Source organism: Prionailurus viverrinus, chromosome E2 (assembly GCF_022837055.1).
Source record: "Prionailurus viverrinus isolate Anna chromosome E2, UM_Priviv_1.0, whole genome shotgun sequence".
Taxonomy (NCBI): domain Eukaryota; kingdom Metazoa; phylum Chordata; class Mammalia; order Carnivora; family Felidae; genus Prionailurus; species Prionailurus viverrinus.
In genome coordinates, this window is record NC_062575.1 from 51,713,699 (window position 1) to 51,723,887 (window position 10,189).

Below are 10,189 nucleotides of genomic sequence, written 5' to 3' on the forward strand. Positions count from 1 at the left end.
GTTTGTACTAATGAGGGATTTGCACCTTGGGAACTGGGAGTCGGTTTCTAAGGCTTCCCCCCAGTCCCGTACAGACGTTTTTAGGGAAAGGAAGAGACTGGAAGCAGAGACCATGCCAAGGTGTGTGATTCTGTGGTGATGGGGACCACGAGACCCTGTGAGCCTGTGGGTTTGTGTGTGATCGTGGGACGATGGCCTGTGACCCTCGGTGCGTCTGTGTGGCTTTGCGTGATGGTGTGATGGCGGCATCATGGCGCGTGACGTGCATGTGACCGCCTGGGACTGGTGAGTGCGGGTGAGGGCGCCATGCAGAGTCCTGTGCCCGTACCACCACGGCGCTGGGGGTGACCACGTGAGGGTGACAGTGTGGCCATGTGGCAGCAGCCGAGAGAGTGTGTGCCTCAGTGACAACTGGGGACTGTGTGTCCTCGGGATGTGGCTGTGGACCCTGGTGACTTAAGTGAACTGTAAGAGCATCGGTGGGTATGGTTGTGTGACCTGTAGGTCGTGGCATTAAAGGATGATGTGACAGGGTGAAGAGCCACATCACGGTGGGTTTATGTCACCGACAGTCATTCTTGGAGCCTCTGCTGTATGCCCGAACCTGTGCTGAGTGACACTGGGGACCCAGCGATGACCGCAAGGCCCTGGCCGGGTCCGCAAGTTGCCACAGGCCAGTTGGAGAGACAGAAGGTGTCTGTGACGTGACCTAGTGATTGTGTGACAGTGCGTGTGCCTGACACGGTATCCCCGGGGCTTCGCGAAGACGTGACTGTGTGGCTAGGTGAGTGGAGGGGTCTGCACTCGGGGTGCACATGACTGTATCGCCGTGGATGACTGTCATACCTGGGGGGAAAAGACCTTGGTTCTCTGAGGGGACCCTGGATTGCACAGCCGTAAATGACCGGCAGAAAAGTGTTCAGGGAGCCACAGCGTGTGACCGTGCTGTGCCTCTCCATGGCTCAGTGGATGGGACCTCGTGTGACACCGTATGTGGCTGCGTGACTGCGGTTGTGTGTGACGGCTGGGTGCGATGGGTGGGACAGCATGACAGACTGTGACCCCGGCTCCCTGGCTGCTGTTGCACGTGACTCTGAGCGACTTTGATACTCACACGCCACTGGCCACTGGCCCCCTGCTCTGGGTCTCTCCAGAGCTCCCCCCTCCTACTCCCCGGCCCCGCCCTCTCCCACCACCCCAGGCTGTCACCTCCTCCAGAGCCCTGGTGAGGCAGTGGAGGCAGCAGCAGAGGCAGCCACAGCGCCCCGGAGTGAGTGACCAAGAGGAGATCTGGGGACAGGTGAGGGCTCCCCCGATCCCAGCCCATTCCCCTGCCCCCATGTCCCGCTCAAGTCTCTGGGTCCCTCTTTCTCTGTTTCTTAACCCACGCCTTGCTGTCTTTGTCTCTCCGTGCCCACAGTCTCTATCCTCCTGTCTGTCTCTGGGTATCTCCGTCTCCAGGTCTCCCAATCTCTGTTCAGCCTATCGCTGAACCTTTATCTCTCCTTGTCCCATTCTCTGTGTCTCTCTCCATGTCTCTCTCCCCTCTTTGTCTCCTTGCCCACATTTTTGTCTTTTTCTGTCGTTTGCTCTCTGATCTCTTGCTGTGTGTCGCATTCCGCTCGGTCTCTGTATTTCTATTTCATCCATTTCTCGGGCTCCGTCTGAGATCTTCCCCTGCCCGCCCCCCTGTCTCTACATGGTGCTAATGTGCCAGGTATCGGGGTCAGACGCATTTCCAGGCATCTGGGTCCCCGCAGACCTAAGCCCAGGCTCTGAGTCCTCTCTAGTCCCTAGGGAGAGGGTTGTTCCATCGACTCGGCTTTCTCCCGATCGGGCAAGCTCTATAAGGTCGAGTCCCCATCTGTCATTTGAAAACCCTGTGGGCTGGGAGAGTGGGAACTCCGAGGGTCCTTTCAAGCCCCGTGCCTGACGATTTCTGTGACCTCCTCTCCGAGACAGTCCCCAGGTTTCCCAGAGTCTCTAGGTCTAGACTCCGGGTGACATTAGCGCTTCCGCCCTGTGGAAGCAGCTCTAAGGCAACCGCGCCCTCAGCAAACACCCCCCTTCCACCGCCGCTGCCCCAGCAACACTTGGGGGCGGGCCTGGGGATCACGTGTCGGATCTCGGCCTCGCCCCCTCGCCCCCACCCCTTCCGTCGTCACTCGTGGGAGCGGAGTGGGGGGCGCTGCCTCCCAGTCTGCAAGTTTGATTCCCAGAGCCGATGGCGCTGGGGCCGGAGGGGAGGGCGGAGGCTCCTGACTCTACGCCCTGACCCTGCAGGCCCGACTGCCCCTACGTGATCAGACCCTTGGTCCCCCTCTCCCCCCATGCCCCACCGTCCTCACGATGCCGAACGGTCCGCCTTGGCAGCTGCTTCTATCGCTACTCTGGTCGTGGGGGCCGCTGCTCCGGAGGGCGGAGGTGAGGACCCGAGGAGCCACAGGAGTTCAAGCCTGGGAGGGCGGTCTGGGGACGGTTTTAAGTCTTCCCCCACTGCAGAGAGAGTTTTAAGGCTGCCCCGCCTGTCCAGATTCAAGTTGTTTCCCCCTCAAATTCCCCTGATGATTTCCAGCCACTCTTTCCCCTAGTTTTCCTGGCGGTTTTCAGCCCTGCCCCCACCCCCACCCCCAACTTCCCGGTCTAGGCACCCCCGAAGACTTAGAAGAGGTTTCTAAGCCACCCAAGACTCCCGGACAAAACAGGGCAGCCTCTTCAAGTCCCCGCAGGGTGTTTTTGGCCCACACGAACCGCGCTGCCTGGGAGGAGGGGTCGGCCGTGGGGGGGGGGGGGGTCCTCCCTCCTCTCTTTCCATAGACAGGCTCTGTGGGGCAGACGGCGGGGGAGCTGTACCAGCGCTGGGAACGGTACCGTAGAGAGTGCCGAGAGACGCTGGAGGCCGTGGACCCCCCAGCAGGTGTGACTGGAGGCGGGAACTGAGGGCAGGGGGAGGACTAGGGCTGAGAGGCGGGCGCTTGAGGCGGGGCTAGGACTGGGGGGCGGGGCCTGAAGGAAGGCTGGTGTCGAGGTGGGCTGGGTCGCAGAGGCCCGGGTGATGCTTGGCCTCGGCGGGAAGCATCTAGACCTCAGTGCTTGGAGAGACTCGGGCGTAGCTCGTTTGAGTGGGAGCCGCCTGAGCAGCAACTTGAAGTGGGCGGGGGTTGGGGCGGGGCTGAATCCGGTGGGTGGAGCCTAAAGTTGGCCCGCGAAGGGGCGGGGCCTGGGGCCTGGTGGGAGGGGCCGTGGCAGACTGCTCCGGGTGGGCGGGGGTAGGGCAGAGCTTGCTCGTGGAAGGCGGAGAAGCCTTGCGCTGGGTGCAGCCCGTCCACCCGACGCCTGGCCCCCACGCCCACCCCAGGCCTCGCCTGTAACGGGTCCTTCGATATGTACGTCTGCTGGGACTATGCTGCACCCAACGCCACCGCCCGTGCGTCCTGCCCCTGGTACCTGCCCTGGCACAGCCACGGTGAGGTGCCCCCTGGACCCCGCACCCCCCGACAAAAATAGATCCTAACCCTGCCCCAGACACCACTCACCCAAATCTCGCCTACGCTTGATCTCCTGCTCCTTTCTGTCCGGCTGGGTGTCTCCTTCTGCCTGACCAAGCTCTGTCTCTGTATCTCTCTGAGAGCCCCTGGGTTCTTATTTTCTCTCCTTTTCCTTTTCCTTTTCCTTTTCCTGAGTCTGTCTTTGGGCGTCTTGATCTTCCTCTCCTAACCAGCTATGTGGCCTAGAGCAATTTACTTAACCTCTTTATGCCTCAACTTCCTCATCTGTAAAATGGGGTTGATAATAGTACTCTTGTCTTTCTGTTTCTCTTTCTCGTGCCTCTGACCCCCTCCTTTGTTTTTTTTACAGTGGCTACAGGCTTTGTCCTCCGCCATTGTGGCAGTGATGGCCAATGGGGACCTTGGAGGGATCATTCTCAGTGTGAGGACCCGGAGAAGAATGGAGCCTTTCAGGTAAAGAACGGTGAGGGATTCAGGTTAGGATGTGCAGGGAGATGAAAAGACAGCTGTCTCGGGTAGAGCCTGAAACCCCTTGTACTGTTGAAGATAGAAACCCAACTTAAACTTGCGCGATGGAGGAAGAAAGAGAAATGTATATTGGCTTCTATGATTGAAAAGCATTAGGCCACAGTTTCAGGCACAGCTGGATCTAGGCGCTCAAATGCTGTTGTTGGAAATCTCTCTGTCTCTCACTACACCATGACTTTGTTTTTCTCTGTGCTGGTCTCATCTTTTCCGTGGGGTGAAAAGTGTGGTCCCCATTAACGAACACCAGGTTCACATCCCACCAACCAAGCAAGACCGTGGGGAGACTGGATTTTGCTCTCCATAGCTCTAACGAAATGTCCCAGGACTGACACTTATTGGCCTGTTTTGGGTCGCGTCCGCCCGGCACACTGTGTAAGGGTGTGTCTGTGTGTGCAGGGGGTTACATAGAATGCTCTGATTGGCTGGCTGGTCACGTGCTCAGCCCTGGACTGAGGGGCGGAGTCAGCCCCACTCAAAGGAGGGTAGCTGGATCCCCAAGGGAAAATTGGGAAGCTGGGCGGGAGCAAAAAGCAGGGCCCCTTTCTGGCCCTGGGAGAAGCACTGAACTCTGTTCCTGTGTCCCCCTGTCCCCCTGCACCCCACCCCCACCCCGGCTTAGGATCAACGGCTGATTTTGGAGCGGCTGCAGGTCATGTACACCGTGGGCTACTCCGTGTCCCTGGCCACACTGCTGCTGGCCCTGCTCATCTTGAGTTTCTTCAGGTGGGACCTCCAGCCCTGAGCGGCAGCGGCAGACGCTGGGCCTCAGTTTGCCCAGTAAGATGGGGTGGTCAGGCTCCACGACCAACAGGCATCCAACAAGCGGTTCTGTGGGAAGGGCTGGGAGGTGACTTAAGGGGTTCTCTGGGGCCACGGACAGGTCTCCAGGGGTCTCCAGCCTGCCTCCTATCTCTCCTAGGCGGTTGCGCTGCACTCGAAACTACATCCACATCAACCTGTTCACGTCTTTCATGCTGCGGGCGGCGGCCATCCTCACTCGAGACCGTTTGCTACCTCCTCCTGGCCCCTACCCTGGGGACCAAGCCCCTGTCCTGTGGAAACCGGTGAGCGTCGTCCCGCTCTTCTCAAATTGGGGTTCTGCCTCCTCAGCGTCCTCCATCGTTGACCCCCTCACCTCCTGTATGGGACTTTTCCATTCCCTTTCTCTCATTATCTCACCCCTCCCCGGACTTGTCCACCAAGGAGAGAGTCCCCTTGCTGGAGGTGGGGCGTGGCAGGATGGGAGAAATTAACTGGGCGAGCGGGGGTGGGGGTGGGGGTGGGGCGGGATTCGGTAACACCAATTTGTTACTGAGAGACCAAGGTGGGAGAGGCTAAGGGTCTGGGGGCCCGGGTGAGAAAAACTTGGCGGTCGCGAGATGGGCCATACCACTTGTTAAGAAGCCATGGGGTGGGCGAGCCCATGTGCTGGTGGGACCAGGGGAATGGGATGGGAGAAACCTTTGGATAGGGTAAGTAAAGTTCAATTTTTAGGAGGTGGGGTGCGAGAGGCCATATTTGGGGGAGGGGAGGATTGGGAGGGACTCTGATAAGCAAGATGGGTGATACCAATTGTTAAAGAGATTAAGCGTGGCATAGCTCGCACCGGGGAAGAGAACAGATGAGGGAAATCGACGACGGGCTCCATCCGCTGGCGGTGCGGAGAGGGAGGTGAATGTTTGATGGCGGGAGATGGAGGAGGAAGGCTTGGGGCCCCTCTGGAGGCCTTGACTGCCCCCTCCCCCGGTCTGGCCACTCCCTAGGCCCTAGCTGCCTGCCGCACGGCCCAGATCGTGACCCAGTACTGCGTGGGCGCCAACTACACGTGGCTGCTGGTGGAGGGGGTCTACCTACACAGTCTCCTGGTGCTTGTGGGAGGTTCCGAGGGGGGCCACTTCCGCTGCTACGTGTTCCTCGGCTGGGGTGAGCCCCGACCCTGTCCCCTGCCCAGCCCAGCGCGTCTCCACTCTCCCGATTACCCCGCTGGACTACCTCAGGGGGTCTCCTCCCCTCTCTGGGTTTTTGCCTCCCCACCCCGGCGAGGGAAATTCCGCGGGTCTTGGGCCTGGCGGGGCCCGTGCGCGCGCTGACGGCTGCGGCGGGGTGGGGGGCGGGGGTCGGGGTCTGCACAGGGGCCCCCGCGCTTTTCGTCATTCCCTGGGTGATCGTCAGGTACCTGTACGAGAACACGCAGTGAGTCTTGGGGTCTGGGGTGGGGCCTGGGAGGTGGGCGGAGCTTTGAGGGACGCGGGCGGGTTGTGATGGAAACGCGGGGAGGTTCGGATGGCACGTTGGGGCTCGGAGGGAAAGGGGCTTGGTGGGATCTAAAGGAAGGGGGAGCTAGGAAAGGTGGGGAGCTAGGAAAGGTGGTGTGCTGGAACGGGGGGGGGGGATGAGGGCGGGGCCTGGCTCGTGGAGGGCGGGGCTTTAAAGGAACGTGGGTGTGGCGTTAAGGAAAGTGGGCGGAGCTGGCGAAAGGGTGTGCGTGATCCCAAGGGTCCTGGGGTTTTCTCTTAGCTCTACTCCCTTTCCCACCAGGTGCTGGGAGCGGAACGAAGTCAAGGCCATTTGGTGGATCATACGCACCCCTATCCTCGTGACTATCTCGGTAAGGCCGACCCTGCCTCCTCCGGGCCATCCTCTGGAATTCCCCACTCTGGGAAACTGGGCGCCTCCTGTCCCCCGGGACAGGATGCGGCTGGCTCAGCCTCTGTCTCTCCCTGCAGATTAATTTTCTCATCTTTATTCGTATCCTTGGCATCCTCGTGTCCAAACTGAGGACGCGACAGATGCGCTGCCCGGACTACCGGCTCAGGTGAGGCAGGGTGGCCGGGGACGGAGGGAAAGGGGCGGGGCGCGAGAGGGAGGAGGACCTGGGGCTGCGGGACCACTGCCACCCTCCGCCCCCAGGCTGGCTCGCTCCACGCTGACGCTGGTGCCCCTGCTGGGCGTCCACGAGGTGGTGTTTGCTCCCGTGACAGAGGAACAGGCCCGGGGTGCCCTGCGCTTCGCCAAGCTCGGCTTTGAGATCTTCCTCAGCTCGTTCCAGGTGCTAAGGCGGGGTGCAGGGGGTACACCCTTCGGCCTAGGGCCCTCCTCCCCAGAAGGGGCGGGGGGGGGGCGCTACAATCGTCCACCCATGCAGCCACTGAATGCAGTGTGGACACATGAACACGTTCCTCCATTCTGTGCAGGGTACTGAGCTAGCTCTGTCCTGAGCTGGGGAGGCAGCCGGGATGGGGACAGTAGACCAGGTGGCTCAGCAGTACTGCCTCCTGGGGAAGATGGAGGGCTTTGCAGCCGCACAGGGGTTCCCAGGGCTTCCCACCTCCGTGGCCTTCACCTAGAGTCTGAGCTAGGGTGGGGGTTAGATGAGGTGCCTGGGGCTCAAAATGTAAGGAGGCACTCACTCCAGAATTTAGGGCCAACCCTGCCTGCACTTGTTCTGTCCCAGTAGCCGCCTGCTTTTCCTTGTTGGGCCTCAGTTTTCTCATCTCTAAGTGGGAACAACACGAATCTCACCTCACAAGGCCGTTCCTTCATTCAATTCAGCAAAAACCTATTGAACGCTTACCCGGTCCCAAGCCATCTTCCAGGCTTACTATGGGGATACGGCCAGGAACTAAACGGTTCCTACCCTCTAGTGGGAGAGACAGATGCTAAACATGCCATAGGAGAAAAATCTACCGAATGTCGGATGGGGAGACGTGCCCTGAAGGAAATAGAGGGGCAGACAATATATGGGGTTATAGACAGGGGGCCAGGGAAGGCCTCACTGAGAAGACATACGTTGGAGGTGAGGGAACGAGCCAGGCACATATTTGGGGAAGATGTTCCAGGAAGAGAAACATGAAGTGCAAGACCCCTGACGTGGGAGAGAGTACCTTTCATGAAGGTACCAAGTACCTTCTTGGCCAACATGCCTGAAGTGGTGGGAGCCAGAGGAAGCAAGGGGGGGGAGATAGCCCAGGGAGGCGAGGTACCCGGGCACTGCGTACCTTGGCTTTTCCTTGAGTGGGTCGGGAGCCAGCGGAGAGGGATGTGATCAGAGTTAGAGTTTATTTTAAAAAATTATTTATTTATTTAGAATAAAAAATTTTTAATGTTTATTTCTGAGAGAGAGAGAGAGAGAGAGAGCGCGCGTGCGCGCAAGGGGGGAGGGGCAGAGAAAGAGGGACACAGAACCCGAAGCAGGCTCTGAGCTCCGAGCTGTCAGCACGGAGTCCATAGCGGGGCTCGAACTCACAAACTGTGAGATCATGACCTGAGCCGAAGTCAGGTGCCCAACCGACTGAGCCACCCAGGCGCCCCTTAAAAAAATCTTTTTTAATTTTTTTTTTTTTTTTTTTTTTTTTAGGAGAGAGTGAGAGAGCTAGTGGGGGAAGGGCAGACAGAGAGAGAGAGGGAGACAGAGGTTCCAAAGCGGGCTCTGTGCTCACAGCAGGGCTCGAATTCAAACTGTGAGATCATGACCTGAGCTGAAGTCAGATGCTTAACCGACTGAGCCGCCCAGGCGCTCCAGAATTAGATTTTAATGGGATCATGGAAATTAATGAGATTTATAATATCTTAATAACAAATGATTGATTTGTTAGTTTATCAAGTAATTTATTCGTAGTTATGCATAGTTTCGATCTTAAGCTTATATGTAGAATGTATATATTTATAGAAATAGATCAGCGTCAAGTAAAACTAATTTATTAACAACACGTAATATGATCTTTCAACACGAGGGGCCAGGAACCAGAGCTTCTTGCATATTTATTACCGCAGTTCTCACAATCACCACTATATTATAATTACCCCACTTTCCAGATGGAGAAACTGAGGCACAGAGGGGTTAAGTACTGGCCTCAGTGGGTCGGAAAGTGGCCAAGCAGGGTATCCTATCTAGGCGGCGGTCCCCCTGTTCTCAACCTGACCGTTCAGCAAACAGGAGAGGGCGGAAGGCGTTCCGGGGCCGGGAGAAAGTGACTGAAATAGTCTAGGACCAGGGTGGCGGCAGCCGAGGTGGTTTGGGACCTGCTAAGGGTCCGAGCCCTTGAAGGGGTATCTGCCATCCGGCCCCCACTCTCGATTGACCCCCGCGCCTCCTTCTGGCAGGGCTTCCTCGTCGGCGTGGTCTACTGCTTTATCAACAAGGAGGTAGGGAGGGACAGCCCCGGCTCGCCGCCCGCGCCCTCTGGTGGCCGCGCAGGGAACGGCGCGCCCGGGGCCGCCTCTGAGCGACGTTCGTTGCAGGTGCAGGCGGAGATCCGCCGCTGCTGGCATCGCTGTCGCCTGCGCCACAGCCTCGGTGAGGAGCGGCGCCAGCCACCGGAGCGCGCCTCCAGGACCCCGCCGACGGGCTCAGGCCCCCGCCCGGTCGCCACTGACCGCACCCCGTCCTTGGGGACCCTCCCAGGGCCTGGGAATGAGGCCAGCCGGGGCTTGGAAAGTCACTGCTAGGCAGCGGTCCATTCGAGTTAGCACGTATTTATTGAGCGCCTGCTGTGTACCAGGTCCAGTGTGGAGGGCACTGGGGAAATTGGGGTGGGGGTGGGAGGGGGGAAACAGAAGAAAAGGTCCCTGTTGCAGTTCACCAATGAGTGGGGGAAACAGCAAAGACAGAAAGAGCATCAAGTGACACATTCGTTGTGGAATGGCCCATGAAGAAAAATGAAAAGGGAGCCTAAGGTGAGCCAGGAGGATCTCTGTCTCTGAGGTGACACTTAGGCCATACCTGCAAGAGGTGAAGGAGACCACTTTGGGAAGAAAATTCCAGGCAGAAGCAACAGCATCTGCAAAGGCCTCGAGGCAGGAAAGAGCTTGGGGGACAGGTGGCCTGCATGGCTGGAGTGAGATGAGTCAGCGCCCAACCGATGGGGAGAGAGAAGTGGGCAGGGGCGCAAGATCTGGAGTTTTCTTCCAGGGGCATTGAAGATTCCTAGCAGGAGTGTCTCATGGGCTAATTTTTTTTTTTTTTAATGTTTGTTTTGAAAGAGTGAGAGAGAGAGAGAGAGAGAGAGAGAGAGAGAGAGAATATCCCAAGCAGGGTCCTCGCTATCAGCGTTCAGCCCCACGCAGGGGATCCCAAGAACCATGAGATCGTGACCTGAGCCGAAATCAAGAGTCGGATGCTTAACCGACTGAGCCACCCAGGCACACCTGAT

General features: G+C 58.5%; 1 protein-coding gene across 2 annotated transcripts; it reads left to right on the plus strand.

Moving 5' to 3' along the window:
* Window positions 1-2,164: 2,164 nt before the first annotated feature.
* GIPR (gastric inhibitory polypeptide receptor) lies at window positions 2,165-9,552 on the plus strand. 2 transcript variants are annotated; one of them, XM_047835870.1, is made up of 13 exons: window positions 2,165-2,424; window positions 2,818-2,917; window positions 3,359-3,466; window positions 3,859-3,962; window positions 4,657-4,760; window positions 4,957-5,101; window positions 5,801-5,960; window positions 6,170-6,230; window positions 6,576-6,645; window positions 6,764-6,852; window positions 6,948-7,086; window positions 9,141-9,182; window positions 9,279-9,552. In XM_047835870.1, exons 1-13 carry the CDS (start codon window positions 2,350-2,352, stop codon window positions 9,483-9,485), a joined length of 1,404 nt encoding a protein of 467 aa, XP_047691826.1. In that variant the 5' UTR covers window positions 2,165-2,349; the 3' UTR covers window positions 9,486-9,552. The 2 variants fall into 2 exon arrangements, with proteins under 2 accessions (XP_047691826.1, XP_047691825.1); XM_047835869.1 differs by having other exon boundaries at window positions 9,141-9,552.
* Window positions 9,553-10,189: the final 637 nt, after the last annotated feature.

Bases quoted from the DNA above. Each gene is read 5' to 3' on its own strand.
- GIPR (XM_047835869.1), top strand. From the start codon at position 2,350: ATGCCGAACGGTCCGCCTTGGCAGCTGCTTCTATCGCTACTCTGGTCG. The intron at 6,231-6,575 runs GTGAGTCTTGGG...CTTTCCCACCAG, and splicing joins TACCTGTACGAGAACACGCA to GTGCTGGGAGCGGAACGAAG. The intron at 6,853-6,947 runs GTGAGGCAGGGT...CTCCGCCCCCAG, and splicing joins TGCCCGGACTACCGGCTCAG to GCTGGCTCGCTCCACGCTGA.